A 19,316-nucleotide genomic window follows, 5' to 3' on the forward strand; every position below is an offset into this window, starting at 1 on the left:
CCCTGTAGTTCCAGCTTCTTGGAAAGCTGAGGCGGAAGGATCGCCGGAGCCCAGCAGGTCGAGGATGCAGTGGCTGGGAGCAGCCACTGCACTCTAGTCTGGGTGACTGAGTGAGACTCCAATTCAAAAAAAAAAAAAAAAGTTTGACCAAAAAATAAAAAGGAAGAAATGATTGACAACATACTATAACAAATTTAAAAAGGTAGCAAAATAGGAACTAAGACAAAATACAAATAATCTGTTGCTTTAAAAGGTTGAATATGTTAAATTATTATTCCCTCTTTTGAATAAAAAGAAAAGGAAAGTTGCCATTTCTATTATAAAGAGTAAGCCGTATGTGATTTCTATGCAGTTTTTAAGTGATTTCCATGATTTTCCCTAAGGGGTTTGTGTTGGTTGGATTTTTTTGTGGGGCACTTTTTTGCTTCAAGTGACTGATGTTGAATGTGAACTTTAAGTTTTGGTTCTTGACAGCTTTTTTGCTTCTTAGTTTTATGGAGCTTAAGAGATTGCAGAGACCTCATGGAACAACAAAAGGACTGTCTCTCAAGCAGTAATTGTTTCCTACATTTAATAATTTGGAGGATTATTTATTTTCTCTCTTTCTTCTTAATAACATGTATATTTGTTCCTCCCAAAATGTTTTAAATTTTCTTTAAGCTTGTAGTGGTTATTTATATTTCAGATGACAAAAGAGGAGTCAGTAGTTTCTCTTCCTATGATATCAGCCTGTCATTTGTGTCACTGTCTGTCACTTTCCTGCCTTTGCACCAGGTTATGGAGACAGAACGGATGATTTATCTGGTGACAGAATATGCTAGTGGAGGCGAAATATTTGGTAAGTACATTTATTGCATTCTTTAAACAGCAATTGAGCGCACTAGGGCAAACCTAAAATAGCTGTTCAATGCCTTTGTCACTTGAGCGAGCAGCTGTCACTCGATGCTGTTCTTCAGTCTTGTCATTTTCTATCAACAAAATAATTTTAATTAATTTTGATTAACCACGTAAAATTTCTCCAACATCTTTGTTTCCTTAGCAAAGGTGTTTTGTTTATTTCAATCAGGTGCTGACACTTGAGATTAAACAGCTGCAGAAACAAACATCCTTTCTGAACATGTGACTGAGGGTCTTGCCTATTTCCAGGTCCTAACTGAGGTTGCCAAGTGTGACAGCACTGCCACAATTAGGCAGGCTCTGTTGTGAGAGAAAGCGCAAATAGTTTCCCCCTAATGCATTCCTTACACTTTGTTTAAATATAACATGTAACTATACTCCTTACCATGTGTTCATAGCGGCTCTTGATGATTCTTATAATTTTGAAGCTTCTGCCTTCAGTAGCTATTTTTTTCTCTCACACTTGCTTTAGCACAACATCAGAAATAAGCAGGATAATTTGTTACTGACAAATCTGATTTTTTGAGGTGGTAAGAACTGGCAAAAAAATTTTTTTGTAGCAAGTGATGAAATGTCATCAAGTAGAGGTAAAGGGCAAACTTTCAAATCTAAATTGGCATGCCTGTTTTTGGCAAGTAACTACAGAGGAAGATTTGTTTTTATATACTTTAGGTTTATCTAATTTATTTGTTTGGGGAATTTACTTCTAATTTTATCAATATGAGTATTTACAAATTTAAGATATTTAAAGGGCATGGCATAACTTTTAAAGCGGAATCTTCTTATTAATGACGGGACAGTTGTGTTTGCACGGATTTTTGTGTGTGTGTGTGTGTCTTAAACTTTTCCCAGTGATCTTAATTTTTTTGTGTGTCAAAGTATTTTTTAGAATAAGTACTAATCCTTTTAAAGGAGGTATCATTTCTTAATTTTACTTTTAATTGGCTTTTATATGTGTTTATTTTATGTTAAAGCTAATGGTGATTGAATGAAATTTATAATCAGAATATAGTGTCGGAAGAGACTTTATTTCAAAGAAATGAAAACACTGAAAGGTCAGAAGAATAATATTGAATATTAAGAAGATGTAGTAGCCGTTCAGTATATATGTAATTGTATGCCAGCCATGTTCCTTGGTGATGGCGATTCTATCTAAGACACTGGTTTTCCCCTCCATGAATAAATACAGTGAAAGACAGTCGTGGAAATCAACATACTAATTTGAACATGAGAATATAAACTGTAAAACTCTATATAGGTGAGAGTACTAGTGCAGAGGACAGTGTGATTAACTTGGGGAGATCAGGGAAGTCTTCTTGGAGGGCATGCTTGTATGGATGTCCATGAACCAGAAAACAGAAGCATGATAGAGAGTATCTGGAAAGAGGGAAGTAGCAATTTATGTTACTGGAGGAATACACTATGACCTGATATGCCAGGCACATGTTATAACAAAACCACCTTAATTTAGGTCACAGCTGTACACAAAAGCACATGGACAACTTTCATTTCCAGATACCATTTTGCAAGTTTTATTCTATAACAAATGAAAACATCTTCCAGATCCTTGATCTACCAGTAAACTGTTTAATCTCATAGAAAGACTTTTATTGGTGAAAAAACAATGGTAATTTTGGGAGAAAAAAGACCATGTTATCGTAATGTTCATAATAATTAACAAATCAAATACAGGGCACATCAAATTTATCTTGGTCTATAGGAAAGCAGATTTTTTTTTTTCTTGAGTTGGAGTCTCACTCTGTCGCCCACACTGGAGTGCAGTGGCCGCTCCTGGCCACCGCAGCCTTGACCTGCTGGGCTCCAGTGAGATAGCAGTCCCCTGGTCATAGACTCTGTGGGAATGCAGCTCAAAGCATGAACAAATGGAACAGTACTTCTGATAATATCATTTTAAAAAGGAAATCTATAATTATATAACATATATTGTATATAATATGTAATAATTAATATTATTTTGAAAGATCCATCAGGAAAGGGAGGGAGGCATGCTTCATCCATAAGAGTACCTGATCTCAAACTATGTGAAGTGGGGACCAAAGTAAGGTCCAGACTTTACCTGTACAATGACCATTTATATACCTAACCCTGAATTGTACCCCACATTTTAAAAATAAAATTTAAAAAAAAGATCCAGTAAGGAAGAAAACAGCGTATTATCTAAAGAAATTATTGAAACTGCATAAGAATAGAACTGTCTCATGAGCTCTGGTTTTTAAGTGTGTGTAGACCGGGTGCGGTGGCTCACGCCTATAATCCCAGTCCTTTGGGAGGTCTAGGTGAGGGGATTGCCTGAGCCCACAGGTTTGAGACCAGCCTGGACAACTTGGTGAGACCTCATCTCTACAATGAATCAAAAAATTAGCTGGGCATGGTGGCGTGTGCCCATAGTTACAGCTACTTGGAAAGCTGAGGTGGAAGGATCACCTGAGCCTGCAGATCGAGGCTATGGTGGCCATGAGTGTGTCACTGCACTCCAGCCTGGGTGACAGAGTGAGACTCCAACTCAAAGAAAAAAGTGTGTGTGTAAAAGATTAAAAAGGGGATTAATCCAGAAAACGTGGGCTTTGGATGTAGTTAGACCTAGGTCTGAATCAGATCTCTGCCACCTATTTGCTTTTTTACTTAAAGTAAGTTACTAAATGATTCTGGGACTCAGTTTCAAGGCCTGTAGAAGGGAAGATCTTTTTTCTTCACAGCTATGTAGATGAAATGAGATAGCCTATATAGCACTCTGTGCAGGACCTCCTCATACCTTTATTTTAAACAGTGAATGGGAGACCACGCTCTGGTATGAAGGTGTGAGGAGCTCTACTGATCTACTTCCGAGTGAGACTGGTAGAAATTATTTTAAAGAAATCTAAAACCCAGCCATTTAGTCTCTGGAAATGGTCTAAAGGGCAAATAGCAAATGAAGTAACATTTATTCAAGAATACCTATGCAAGTTCAGCAAGAAACAAGGGTCTGTGGTATTCGAACCATACTGCTCACTTTCTCTCTAATGCCAGCTCAGTAAGGTGGAGATTCCTGTTCAGATTTCTACAGCCAGGAACACAGGGCTCTTTCCTTTAAAAGACAAAAATACAACAATTGATACTCTCAATTGGTTGTATTTGTGATTCTAGGATTAGGTAGCACTTCATTCCATAAAATGGAGTCAGCATTTCAGTGATGAAGCAGAGAGGATAGTTTTATAGACAGAAGGGCTGAAGAAAGCAGAAGCAGAGTACAAAGAGTGTATTAGTTACTTTTAGACCGACCAACAGAAAGTTACCTAATTAATTAGCATCAGGTTACTTCAGGCCACTTTTTGTGTATGTGCAAAAATAAAAGCAGAAACAACTTTATTATCATGCCATTTGAAGATTTTAAACTGGCCTGTTTGGGAAGTTAGCTTTTTTTTTGTCCTGCTTTCTCAGAAGATCAGATAGTAACTTAGTTTGGGTTTGGAACTTTAACATGGGTGATTCCATTTTGGTTTTTAGTCTGGTCTTGTTGGTGCCTGGTGCAGAAGCTTATTACAAAACAATGGTCTCCTATGATTTTTATTTGTCACTCTGCCCACTCTCCTGCAGCACCTCAACAGACAACTTTCTTCCCAGGAGAAGCAGACATCAGCATTTTTCATCCTGTTCAGCAACCCACTGCTGAGGCTAAGTCCTGGAGGAGTGTAGTTGAGAGTTGGGGCCTCCTTTTTCTACCTAGCCTCCACTTGTGGAATTTCATTACAGCCTGCTGAGAATACTGGGAGCCAAATCACTCTTGCCTTGGGCAGTTAGACAGTGGTTCCATGTCAGTAGAGGCAAGATGAGAGGACCCTCCTCATTCCATTGAGCTTTCAGCTCCTAGAGTAGGAATGTCATTGTGAGAGAAGTTTCCTTTTTTTCCTACTCTCGGCTTGAGAGCCCTGACTCAGTGATTTTGCCCAGAGGTAAATACAGACCACAAAACAGGCAGCTCCTAATTTCTTCCCAAAGGAACTGACTTCATTTGCAACTGAAGTCCAAGCGTGATCTGCACACCCAACAGTGGAGGTTGTAGTAAAAGGTATTTGAGAGGAGATTCAAGACATAGGCTAAACTGTAGGTCTTATAGTTCATAGGACAGAATCAGGGAGTGACGTCTGGGAAGAGCTTTCCTTGGATCAGAGTAAAAATAAAACACTAATCTCAGAAACTATTCCTTTAAAGAAACCAGAATTTGATTGTATTGTTTGTAGCTCAGTTGATGACCCAGGACATTGTTCAAAACAATAATCAACCCTCAATTAATTGAGTTTAACAGTTGGATATGGTCAGTAAAAGAGAGGAAGAAAGTCGTAGCAAAACCACTATGATCCTGGGGTGACTATAGGCACACCAAAGCTGCCTCTACCAAAAGGATAACGTCAGAGGCTGAACACTGTGTATATGGAGAAGTAAATTTCACTGAAAGAATCCAGCCAGTCACTAAACAAATTAACAAGCTCTAGAAAAGGTGGAAGAGGTATACCAGTACCCAGAGGTGTTATATCATTTAAAATGTCCAGTTTCCAACAAAACCAAAAAACTACAAGGCTTGCAAAGAAAAAGGAAGTATGAACTATATACAAGACAAAAAGCAGACCACTGCAACTGTGTCAGAGAGATCAGATGTTATATTTATCAGGGGGGGAAAAACAACCTTAGAGTATCATTATAGACACGTTCACAGAAATAAGGAACTTAAAAAGTAGTGAAGGAAGATGTGATAATAATTTTGCTTCAAATAGAGAATGCCAATAAAAGATAAATTATTAAAAAGAACCAAAAAAGGCCATTGCCTTGCTAGACTCTGGTGTGGCCTTGTGCTCCTTGAGCTATGGCTGTTGCTATGCTTCCTGGCTTTGGCCCCCTCCCCTGTCTTGGCGAGGTGAATCTACTCTTTCTCTCTCTTAATTTGATTTCTAAATAAACTATATTCTCTAACCTGGAGAGAGAATGAGAGAGAGAGAGAGAGAGAGAGAGAGAGAGAGAAAACCAAATGAAAATTATGGAGTTGAAAAGTAAAATAGATGAAATAAAAAATTCATTAGAGAAGCTCAACCATGAGGTTGACCTGGCAGAAGAAAGAAAGCAAATGTGAAGATGGATTAATAGTGATTATGCAAGCTGAAGAACAGAGATAAAGAATGAAGAACAAAAACAGAAACAGAGTCTCAGAGAAATGTGGAATACCATCAAGTGCACCAACATATATATGATATAGGTATCAGAAGGTAATGAGAGAGAAAAAATATTTGAGGAAATAATGGCTGTAAACTTTACAAACTTACTGAAAAACAATTACCTACATGTCCAGTAAGCTTAACAAAATTTGAGTAGGATAAACTCAAGGAGATACACAAACAGATGCATCATGATGAGAATGATGAAAGTCAAAGATAAAGAGAAAATATTGAAAGCAGTAAGAGGAAAATGATGTATTACTTAAAGGAAACCCCAATAAGAATAGCAGCTAACTTCTCAGAATAAACAGCACTGCCCCTTAAGGTAATGGGATAACATATTCAAAGTGCTCTAAAAGAAAAAATGTTAACCAAATTTTGATAGCCCTCAAAACTATCTTTTAAAAATAAAAATGTGATAAAATTTACTTAAGTAATCAAAAACGGATAGAATTTTTTTGCTGGCAGAATTTTAAGAAACACTAAAAGAAGTTCTTTAGACTGAAGGCAAGTGATAACAGCAAAAGTAATTTTGTAATTATAAAAGAAGAGATGCATATTTTTTCTTTTTTCCCTTATCCTACTTAAATAGGAGTTATGTAAAATAATATTATATGTTAGACTGTAATATAATATATGTGTGACATATCTGCCAATAAATAGCACAAAGGAGGTGTGTAGGAGAAAACTGCATTGGCCTAAGTAAATAATTATAGTTGGTAAAGTAAAGACTATAAGGATGTGTTGTTCACTTTATAATATTAATAGGTATAATATGTACAAAATAATACTACCCCTGAGGGGGAAGGAATAGAGCTATAAAAGTGGAACATTTTGAAGTGTAATTAAGCTAGCATATATTGAAAGCCCATTTGGGTAAGATAAAATGTATAAGATAAACCCAGAGCAACCACTAAAGTAACAAAACCTTAAAATATGTAGTTAAAAATATATTACAGAAATTAAAATACTGCATTAGAAAATATTTTACTTCATGCAAAAAAAGAAGTAATGGAGGAAGAGAAGACAGAAACATGAAACATAGAAAACAAAAAGTAAAATGGCAGACATAAATCTGGTTATACTAGTGAGTACATTAATTGACTACTTTAATGAAGAGGGAGTGTTTGTCAGACTGTATAAAAACATGTGCCCTAACTATGTGCTGTCTACAGGAGACATACTTTAGTATTCACTTTTGTATTCAAAGATACAAATATATTGAAAGTAAAAGGATATAAAAGATGTATCATGTAAATAGCAACCACAAGAAAACTGGAAAACTGGCTACCTGATATCAGATCAAATAGACTTTAAAACAAAAAAGCCTTGTCTCTTCTTACTAGAGATAAAGAAGGGTAGTCTATAATGACAAAAGAGTCAATCCATTAGGAAGATATAGAAATTATAAATATGTATGCATCTAATAACAGACCACCAGAATACATAAAGCAAAAACTGACAGAAATAGACAATAATAATAATAGTTGAAAACTTACAGAATACTACCTTTAATAATAGAAAGAATAGCTAGACAGAAGATTAGCAAGGAAAAATAAGACTTGAACTACACTGTAGATCAACTAGATCTAACAGACATCTATAGAATACTCTACTCATTAACAATTAAATATACATTTTTCTCAAGTAAATGCAGAATATTTTCCAAGATGGGCCATATACTAAGCCACAAAACAAACCCAAATAATCTTAAAAGAACAGCAGTAATACAAAGTATGTTCTTCAATGACAAGGGATTGAAATTAGAAATCAGTAGCATATAGCTACTGATTTGGGTATATAGCTATAGCCAAACTTTAATGGGTATGGATGCAGTAATCCTCGACAAAATAATTATAAACTGAATCCAGAAACATACAAAAATAATTATACATCATGGCTATGTGGGGTATATCTCAGGAATGATAAAGGTTCCTGAGATAAATGTCAATAGAATAAAAAACAAAAATGACATCTTAGAGATGCAAAAACAAAAACAAAAACAAAAAAAACCCAAAACAAAAAACAGACTATTTGAGAGAATCCAATCCTCTTTCATGGTAAACAGCTAACATACTAGAAATGGAAGGTAACTTTATCAACTTGATAAATAGTCTCTGAAAAACAGACAACTGACACAGTTTGTAATGATGAAAGACTGGATGTTTTCTCACTCAGAAACAAGACAGAGACCTAATCTCTTACCACTTCTATCCAAACGTTGTACTGAAATTCTAGCCACAACAATTAGGTAAGAAAACTGTCTCTAGATTAAAAGGGAAGAAGTAAAATAATCTCTATTCACAGATTACATGATGTTATATGTAGAAAGTCTTAAGGAATCTACTAAAAAACTATTAGTACTAATAAGCAAGTTTTTCAAGTTTGTAGTTTACAAGATTAATATACACGAGTCAATTATATTTCTATACCCTTTAATGAATAACTCAAAAATGAAGAAAATGATTTACAGTAGCATCAATGAGAATAAAATTGTTAAGAATAAATTTAACAAAAGAAGTACAGAATTTATGTACTGAAAAGTATTAAAAAGTACAAAACAAGATTGAAAGAAATTTAAGAAAATCTAAGTGACTGGAAAAACATTCCTTGTACATGGTCATAAGAGTTAGGCTGGCGATACTGATCTACAGATTCAGTGCAGTAACTTTCAAAATCTAAGCTGACTTTTTTTAATAAATTGGCAACCTGATTCTAAAATTCATATGGAATTGCAAGAGACCCAGAATAACTGTAGCAATCTTGAAAAAGAACAAAGAAGACTGGAATGATGCAGCCACAAGAAACTGGAAGAGACCGAGAACGGATGCTCCTCTAGGCCTCCAGATAGAGCGTAGCCCTGCTTTTGGACTTCTTCTTTTCAGAACTGTGACTGAATAAATTTCACTTGTTTTAAGCTACTCAATTTGTGGTAATTTGTTATGACAGTCCTACTATTAAACTAATACAGATGAGAACAGGATATTGGCATAATTTCAGAATATCTCTCTATGAAATACCTATCACTTACAAAGGGAAAAATCAGTTATATGGTGGAGGAGCAGGTTGATCCTAATGTGATCAGGTAACCAATATCTTTATTTGTGGTGTAAAGAATTCAAAGAAGTATTGCAAGAACTGCATCTTGGAATACTTGGAGGAATTAACTAGGGAGAGCCAAGTATTTCAGATATGTTTTAGTATGTTCAAAAGATGGACAATGAGGGAAAGTGTTGCATATTCATATCCATTAAGAGGTATGGTTAAATATCAGCTGTATGTGAGAAAATGACAAACACTGAGGTTGGTCAGATAAGGAAGAGTCAATGGTGAAGGGCTTTATATGACTTCTCTGACTTGGCCAGATCCCTCATTATACCCTTTCACTGCACTATGTCCTTTCCTAGTAGCACTTATGTCAGTTATGTTTTACGTTTAATTTTGTAATTATTTTATGGTATCTCTCTCCTACTATACACTTAACTTCACAAATTTAGGGGCCATGTCTGTTTTTGCCCACCGTTGTATCTTCATGTGTTTTTGCTCTCTAGTACTTACTGTTGGACTAAACTATTTACTGCTAGAAAAGATCGGCAAATGTTTATTGAATGAGTGAATGAGTGAGTGAATGAATGCTGTATAGAGAAACTGAATTTTATTCTGAATTATCACTATACATCCTGGAGGAAGGGTTGGGATAGGGCATACCAAGACCTGTTAGGAAGCTGTGCCGTAACCCATTTGAGAGTGATGAGGATTGATGTAGGGTAGTAGCTTTTTCTACCCCATATTAACTTCACAACAATTCTGTAATATTGGTATTTTTATCATCATTTTACAGACACACTGACAAGAAAACTAAGTAATTTGCCTAAGTCCTTATAACTAATAACTGATAGAGTTAAGATTTAACCCAAGGATTGTCTAACTCCAGAGTATATGTTCTTTGCCGTTCACCAAATTGAAGACTCTGTTCTGTGTGAAAGAACTTCAATGAAGTGTTTCTGGGAGGATCTGTGATTACAAATATAAACAAAATTTTTGTCTTGAATATTTAGGTCATGGGCCTTAGCATCAGAACACGAGGTATGTGAAATACTTCCTTTGACTTGGAGTCTCACTCTTGTCGCCCAGGCTAGAGTGCAGTAGCACGTTTATGGCTACCACAGACTCATCCTGTTGGGCTCAGGTGATCCTTTTGTCTCAGCTTTCCAAGTTGCTGGAACTACAGACATGCACCACAATGCCCGACTAATTTTTTGATTTAATGTAGAGATGAGGTCTTGCCAAGTTGCCTAGGCTAGTCTCAAACCTGTGGGCTCAGGCAGTCCTCTCACCTTGGCCTCCCAAAGTGTTGTGATTATAAGCGTGAGCCACTATGCCTGTCCTGAAATATTTTCTGTCTTTCGCTTTATTAAGTCCCCAGTTGGATGTGAGGGTGAGACAGATCTTAGATGAATGTAATTACTGTGAGATTTAAGCACAGGCAATGGCCTGTTTACAGAGCTGCTATTTATGTATTAGCAGAATTTTCTCTGCTTATATATTAACTACTCCATCTTCTGTCCTCAAAACCTTTTTGTTTCATCACTGTTTATGTAAAAGGAGTAGCCAGTATACCTAAAACTTTTTAGGTTGACTTAGTGCTCCAAGGGTTTACTGACCTTTTTTTGAAAGTCATGGTGCTGAGTAAAGAAGGCAGGAGTCAGTGGATATTAGGTAATTAAAGTCATCAATATGGGATAATGTAGAAAGAACAGGTTTCAGGATGAAATCCTGAGTACTACCAGTATTTAATGGAAAGTGAGGGCCGTGAACTATATGAAAAAGCTGCTATTGATAAAATAGGACAGTGGTGCTTTAAAAGCCAAGGAAAATAGGAATTTCAAAAAGGAACAGTGATAAATGCTGTCGAAGAGTCATACATGACAAGGGCTGGAAGGAAGGTGACCTCTGGCTTTGTGACAAGGATGTTCACAGTGCTTTTAACTAGAGATGTTTCACTAGTGTAATAGGAATAGAAATTAGAATGTAATGGTCTGAGGTATGGTTGAATAGTGTGAAAGGGAAAACAGAGTTTTGACCAGTGTTTTCTAAACATCATCTATAATATATTAGTAAAACCTTTTACTTTGTACACTCTAATTTATTCAGATATATTTATATAAACATAAATATTACATGTAAATGAATGTATGTATTCTAAAATATATGTAGAATGGACTAGGCATGGTAGCTCATGCCTTTAATCTCAGTGCTTTGAGAGGCTGAGATGGGAGGATTACTTGAGCCCAGGAGTCAAGATCCGCCTAGGCAACATAGCGAGACGTTGTCTCTACAAAAAATAAAAAAATTAATAGACATGGGATGCCTGTAGTCTCAGCTATTTGAGAGGTTGAGGCGGGAGTGTCACTTGACCCAGGAGGTCAAGGCTATGGGGAGCTGTGATCATGCCACTGCACTCCAACTTGGGCAACAGAGTGAAACCCTGACTCAAAAAATAAATAAGTAATTAAATAAAATATATGTAGACCATATCTATGTATTTATGAGATGCAACTACATAAAAAGATGTATAAATTGAAAATGGTAAGTTAAATAAATAGAAGTAGTGGGACATCTGGCAATAGCAGAGCAAAGATGTTGGCAAATCTCTCTACAGAGCAAATATAAAATTGGATGAAATTGTCAGAAACAACCAGTTAGGGCTCTTAAGATGGACCAGAAGCAAATAGCAAGTCAAGAAGCCTTAATTTGTGAAAATCTTTTGAACTTTGGGTAAGAGCAGTGGGAGTCTCTGGCCTTCTTGTTTGAGCCCCCTTCCCTTGCCATCTACAAAAGAGTATAATCAAGACTGATCTGGCCTTAAAATCAGTACTTTGTTACTGGAGGCCACAGACTTGATTTGGAAAAGTTGGCAACAAGCCTCATACCCCGTTGTGTTGTTAGTAAAAATAGCAAGTTTGGGAGGAAACAAATATGTCAAACTCACTGCCCTGCTAGCAAGAGGTTGTAGTCTTGCTTAGGGCAAGTAGTAGAGATACTGTCAGCCAGAAACTATTAGCAGAGCCACAACAGGCCAAGATAAGTTCTCTTGCCTACAGGAGGGCTGGCATCCACTAGGAAGTCCTGAGAAAGCCCAGCAGAGAATAAAAGTTGAGGCTGACTTTGCACTCTTTAGCCCACCAAAAGATTTATCAGCAGAGGCAGAAAGGCAGCTGGCTTGGTGTAGACACTGGGATGAATTCTGGGAAGCCAGGCTAAAAAATGAAAGAATTTCGATAACAATCTAGCAGGGAAATCAATGGCTACACAACCTGAGGAGATAGATTCTCAAATTATTTTTGGGAAGTTTCCTTAAAACAGAATAAAATAAAAAGAAATCCCAAGAGCAACAATTTTGTTTTTTTTAAAGACAGTGATCTTGCTCTCTGTCATCCAGGCTGGAGTGCAATGGCACGATCATAGCTTACTGCAGCCTTGAACTCCTGGGCTCAAGTGATTTTCCTACCTCCAACTCCCAAGTGGCTGGGACTATAGGCATGTGCCACCAGCCTGGCTAATATTTTAAAATTTTTTTGTAGAGACAGAGTCTTGCTGTGTTGCCCAGACTGGAACAATAACAGTCTTCAGGAAGGAAAATAATAATCCAGATTGTTAAATATGTGATCTCTTATACCAGTTTTCTAAAAATCATTATGAGATGTTAAAGAAAAATACCCATGAACATGTTTTCCACACTTAGGAAGAAAAGCAGTCAATAGAAACTATCTCTTAGTTGGTTCGGATGTTAGATTTAGCAAGAATTTCAGAGTAGTTATAAATATGTTCAAAAAAAGGAAATCATGTCAAAATAACTGAAGGTAGATATAATGACAATGACTTAACAAATAGGTAATCTCAATAAGGTAGTAGGAACTATATAAAAAAGGACGAAATGGAAATTCTGGAGTTGAAAAGGAAACAAAAAATTCGCTAGATGAGTTCAGCAGCAGATTTGAAATGGCAGAAGATACAACCAATGAAATTGAAGAAATATCAAAAGAAATATCCAATCTGAAGCATAGCAAGAAAATCACTGAAGAAAAATAATAAGAGCCTCAGAGACCTGTGGGACAAGATCAAGCATACCAACATATTTGTAATAGGAAATCCAGAGGGAGAGGAGCTAGAGAATGTGACAAAAAAATACTTGAAGAAATAAAGACCCCAAACTCCCCAAATGTATCATAAAACACTAAACTGCAGTTTAAAGATGCTTGGTGTACCTCAAGTAGGATAAGCACAAAGAGATGCATATCTGAATCTAAATCACAAATCATTGTCAAACTGCTTAGAGTCAGACACAAAGAAAATCTTGAAAGCAGCAAGAGAAAAATGACTCATCACATACAGCATAACAACAATATGATTTTCAGCTGACTTCTCATCAGAAAAAAAGAGGAGGCTATGAGGCAATGGGTTGGCAAATTTAAAATGTTAAAATTAAGACAGTTTCATTTTATATTTGAATTTCTAACATATACAGATATACCATAAGGGCACAAAGGAGGACTGAAGAAATGAAGTTATATTAGAATAAAGTTGTTATATTTTACCTAAATCTAATCAGTATTAACATGAGGTAGATTATGATAAATTAAGATGCATATTGTAATTCCCAGAGCAACCACTAGATTGAAGGCCAGTGGCAAAAATGACTCTTGGGAAACAGGTATGATGGGAAGGCACGAAAGAGTATTGGTAGCTAGAGGGGGCCTTGGTTGAACATGTGATGTCTTTTTATTGTATATTTGATTTAAGCCTATAGTTTATGTTGAGGGGAAAGAACCAGTAGATCCAGAGGATATATGGATAGAAGAGAGAGGGTGAGATTTAATGGAGCATATCTCAAGGAGATACAAGGGACTGCATTTCTTTTCTTTTCTTTTTTTGGTCTCACTGTCGCCCAGGCTGGAGTGCAATGGCATGCTCATGGCTACTGCAGCCTCAACCTACTGGGCTCAGGTGATGATCCTTCTACCTCAGACTTCTAAGTAGCTGGAACTACAGGCACGCGCCCCCATACCCAGCTAATTTTTTTTATTTACTGTAGAGACAAGGTCTTCAAGTTGCCCAGGCTGGTCTTGAACCCCTGGGCTCAGGCAATCTTCTTGCCTCCACCTCCCAAAGTATTAGGATTACAGACGTGAGCCACCATACCCAGCGGAACTGCATTACAACGCATAGGTAGAAGGGTTAGTCTCAGTCAGATAGAAGAGAAGAAGTTGGAGATAGGGTTGCAGGCTGGTAAATTTGTAGAAGTATTTGTGTGAGATTGAAGCTTGAGAGCTTGAAGTTTAGAGGTTGACTAAGTGCAGTGATATGCTGTTTGATGACAGGGATACATTCTGAGAAATGCATTGTTAGGTAATTTTGTTACAGCGCTAACACCATAGATGGTATATCCTGCTACAAACCTAGGCTATATGAAATGGCCTGTTGCTCCTAGGCTACAAACCTGTACTGCATGTTACTATTTAGAATGCTATAGGCAGTTGTAACACAGTAGCATTTGTGCATCTAAACTTAGAAAAATACAGTTAAAAAAAAAGGTATAGATGATAAAAAGTGGTATTAACCTATGTAGAGCCCTAACCGTGATTGGAGCTTTCCCTGGCTCTTTCCCTGGTGAGTGAGTGAGAGAGTGAGTGGTGAGTGAGTTGAAGGCCTAGGACTTTACTATAGTCTACTGTAGACTTTACAAACACTGTACACTTAGGCTGCACTAAACTTATTCAAAAAAATAATTGCACTATGACTTTATGGCAGCTATGACATCACTGGACAATAAGAAATCTTCAGTTCCATTATAATCTTAGGGGCACACCATCATCATATATGCAGCCTGGTGTTGACTGAGTGTCGTTAGATAGCGCGTGACTGTACCATTTTTTGAGAAGTTGGAAAACAGTTTGTGTGCTGAGATGAGATTTTGTCATAGCTGCCAAAGGAAATGCAAGAAGGGGGTTTAGCATCCCAAACAAAAAATCCCAAATCTGAAATGCTCTAAAATCTAAAATTTTGGGACTGCCAGGGTTGATGAAGGATCCCAAGATGGCTGGGCGAAAACTTACTCTAAAAGCCATTGACTGGGTTGCTTTTGGGGAGATCATACCCCAAAACCAAAAGGAGCCTAGGAGCAATTCCTTGAAATCCTGGAATGAGGTGCTCACCTCCAGGTTGGCTGCTTTGTCTGAGAATCCACCAGCTATCAACTGGTCTTACTACAAGGCCAACATGGCCAAGGCAGGCTTGGTTGATGACTTTGAGAAGAAGTTTAATGCCCTAAAGTTTCCTGTGCCAGAGGATAAATATACTGCCCAAGTGGACGCTGAAGAAAAAGAAGATGTAAAAAACTGTTCTGAGTTTGTGTCTCTCTCAAAGGCCGTGATTGGAGAATGTGAGAAACAGATGGAGAAAATGAAGAACGTAATTCCATTTGATCAGATGACCATTGAGGACTTGAATGAAGTCTTCCCAGAAACCAAATTAGATAGGAAGAAGTATCCCAATTGGCCTCACCAGTCAATTGAGAATTTATAAAATTGAGTCCAGGAGGAAGCCCTGGCTCTTATATTATACACTGTGGACATTAAAAATAAAAATACTTAGTTAAAAAATATATAGTTTTTTTTAGCCTTAACATGATGCTTAAAGGAAATGCTCATTGAAGTATTTTGGATTTTCGAGTTTTGGATTTAGGATGTTCATTTGGTAAGTATAATACACATATTTCAAAATCTGAAAATAATATTAAATCCCAAACCTCTCTGATTATTTCAATAAGGGGCATTCAACCTGTAGGGGACAAGTTGGAGGACTGATAGGCAGCATCAAGAGTCTAGCAATTGTTGGAAATCTTACATTTGTTGGGGACCCCCCCCCGTGGCTATTTTGCTGGTTGGTTTTAGCCGTGCTTAGCAGCATAGGTATAGCGGTGAAGAACACACCTGACTGGATTGATCTATGTTTTTCAAGGTTGCTTGAAGGGATGAATCATGGCCCCTTGATGTTTCTGCTCCAGATATAAGGGGAATCTGCTGGAATCTTTATGCTTGTGTTGCTGGCAGATCAAGAAACAAACTGCTTAAGGGAGTAGCTGGCTGCTTGATCCTATACTCAGTTTCAGGGACTGAAGAGTTGTAACAGTTTTAACCTCTGTGGTGGTCATGCCATATCTGGAATATTATCTTCAGCTTTGAGTATTATATTGTAAAAGGGACAACACCAGTCAGAACGTGATAAGGATGGTGGGCAATATTTGCAATTATTAGAGTGGGGAGTGGGTTAGAGAAGCTTCATGGAAGTAATGTTTAAATAGAATTTTCAAACATGAGTAGAAAGTTTGCTGAGTGGAAATGAGCTATCCAGATGGGTGGCGTATGTGAAGACTCTGAGGCGTGAAGCTTAGTGTATTCAGGAAACTGCAGCTAGTTTCTGTAAGTAAGTTTTGGGCCAGTGGTTCTTCAGATTATTTCAGAAATTCTGAAGGTTCTGTGGAAATGTCTTAAGACTCTTTCTCTGTTCACCGCCCCCCTTTTTTCCCCTTATTCAAAATTGTCTCTGCATTTACACTCACTGCACCTATTTGATTTACATATAAGATCAGTGGCCACTAAAAGGTTGTTCCACCACTTAGATTATAGTGAGCTTTAGAAGGGCTTTAAGCAAGGACCAGAACACGGTCTGCGTTATGTTTTAGAAGGGGTGCTTTGATGGCAGTGTGAGGAGAATTGGAGGGAGGTGAGGCTAGAGTCTGGGAGGACAGTGGGGAGGCAATTGCAATACAATGCATGAGCCGAGGAGAGTCTCATAAGCAGTGGCAATAAGGCTAGAGAAAATGGATTATGGGCAGCATTTTAGTGGTTGAGAACATGGGTGGAATCAGACTGTCTTAATTCAAATCCTAACTCCAGGCTGGGCGTGGTGACTCTTTCCTCTAATCCCAGCACTTTGGGAGGCTGAGGAGAGAGGATTGTTTGAGCCCAGGAGCTGGAGATCAGCCTAGGCACATAGTGAGCCTCGTCTCTACAAAAACATTAAAAAAATAGCCAGGTATGGTAGCCACATGCCTGGAGTCCCAGCTACTTGGGAAACTAAGGAGGAAGGATTGTCTGAACCTGGGCAATCAAGGTTGCATCATGATTGTGCCATGATTGTGCCACTGTACTCCAGCCTGGGCAACAGAGTGAGATTCTAACTAATAAATAAATAAATAAATAAATACAAATAAAAATGTGCCACTGTACTCCAGCCTGGGCAACAGAGTGAGATTCTAATAAATAAATAAATAAATAAATAAATACAAATAAAAATCCTAACTCCACCACTTACTGCCTCTGCCTTCTCACTTCACTTCTCTTAGTGTATCGATTGATTGATTGATCGAGACAGTATCTCACTCTTGTCACCCAGGCTGGAGTGGAGCGACCTGATCATGGCTCATTGTAGCCTCGACCTCTTGGGCTCAAGTGATCCTCCTACCTCAGCCTCTCAAGGAGCTAGGACTATAGGCCTACATCATCATACCTAGCTAATTTTTTCTTTAGTAGAGATGGGGGTCTCACTATGTTGCCCAGTCTGGTCTTGAACACCTGACCTCAAGCAAACCTCCTACCTTGGCCTCCCAAAGTGCTGGGGTTATAGGTGTGAACCGCCACACCTGACATGTGTTCTCATCGTTAAATAAAGAAGATGATGATCATAACAATAATCCACTTATCTCAGAGGGTTGTTGTGAGGATTATGTGAATGCATGTAAGGTGCTTAGTCCATGCAAAAATATGTATATCATGTTCATGGCAGCATTTTTCATAATAGCTAAAAACTTGAAATAAGCCAAATGTTCATCATCTGATGAATGACTAAGGAAGTGTGGCATATCCATACAATGAAATATTAATCAGCGATAAAAAGGAATGAAGTACTGTTACATGCCATAACATAGATGAACCTAGAAAACACTATGCTGAGTGGAAGAGGCCAGGCATAAAAGGTCACATATTATATGATTCCATGTATGTGAAATATCCTAAAAGGGCATATCTGTAGAGGCAGAAAGTAGATTCAAGGTTTCAAGGGGATGGAGTGGAGAGAACTAGGACTAACTGCTAGCTGGTACCAGGTTTCTTTTTGGGGTGATGGAAATATCATAGAATTACTGGTGATGATTGCACAACGTAGTTAATTTAGTGAAACCACTGAAGTGTACACTTTCAAATGCTGAGTTTTATTTTATTGTGTTATATCTCAACCAGAACAAATTTTTTAAAGAAAAATGCTTAGAATGTTGCCTGGTACATAGTAAGCTGTCACTGGTAGCTACTATTGTTTAAGAAGTATAATATTATAGGATTTATAATTGATTGAATATAGGGGCTGAAAGAGCTCAGGCTAAGCCAGGATAGAGTTTGGCAAACATTTTTTTTTGTAAAGGCCCAGAGGGTAACTATTTTAGGCTTTGCAGGCCATATGGTCTCTGTGCAAAGCTACTAAACTTTGCTATTACAAACCAAAAAAGAAAAAAAAAAACTTTGTGAAAGCAGCTATAGACAACATGTAAACAAATATTGTGGCTGTGGTCCAGTGAAAGCTTATTTACAAAACCAGGTATCACTCTGTAAATATACTAAAAACCATGAAATCTGTACTGTAAAATGGTGAATTAATGGAATATGATTTATATCTAAGTAAGGTGATATTAAACAATCAGAAAGTACACTGAATTTGGCCCATGCACTTTAGTTTCCCAATCCTATATGTCTAGGGTAACTGCCAATTTTCACTCTTGGGTTATTGGATTGATCATAGTGCTACCATTAGAGATAGGAAATTAAAGGAGAAATAGAAAGTTTAAGGAGGGGAAATACAAATTTGAGATGTGTGGATGAGGAATGAGTTTGGCATGCAGCATTTTAGGGCTTCTGTGGGATATTCAGCTAGAGATACAGGAAAACTTGTCATATAGTTTTGGAGTTTGGGGTAACTTTGGCTTAACATAAAGCATTGGTAGTCACTAACATTTAGGTGGCATTTTAAACCAAGGGAGGGTATGAGATCATCCAAGTAAAGTATAGAGAGGAGTGAGAAGAGGGATGAGGAAAAAAAAAATCAGGGTTAAAAGAGCAGTCAGCAAGGAAGCCCAGCTAAAGATATTAAGAAGGAGCAGTCGAA

At 37.4% G+C, this 19,316-nt stretch overlaps 1 protein-coding gene and 1 pseudogene across 8 annotated transcripts in view; both read left to right on the plus strand.

Moving 5' to 3' along the window:
* The window catches only part of SIK3 (SIK family kinase 3), a 120,074-nt gene that overhangs the window by 3,317 nt on the left and 97,441 nt on the right, over positions 1-19,316 (plus strand). For all 7 annotated transcript variants that reach the window (XM_021711292.1, XM_021711291.1, XM_008055899.2 and 4 more), the window contains exon 2: positions 775-838. In XM_021711292.1, coding sequence (XP_021566967.1) covers positions 775-838 — 64 coding nt within the window. The remainder of the gene's footprint in view (positions 1-774; positions 839-19,316) is intronic.
* Positions 15,174-15,749, plus strand: LOC103258192 (annotated as a pseudogene). The gene has a single exon (XR_002481848.1). The product of XR_002481848.1 is annotated as an ATP synthase subunit d, mitochondrial pseudogene (transcript).

This window comes from Carlito syrichta, unplaced genomic scaffold (assembly GCF_000164805.1).
Source record: "Carlito syrichta isolate Samal-C Ts95f unplaced genomic scaffold, Tarsius_syrichta-2.0.1 Scaffold302022, whole genome shotgun sequence".
Lineage (NCBI taxonomy): Eukaryota > Metazoa > Chordata > Mammalia > Primates > Tarsiidae > Carlito > Carlito syrichta.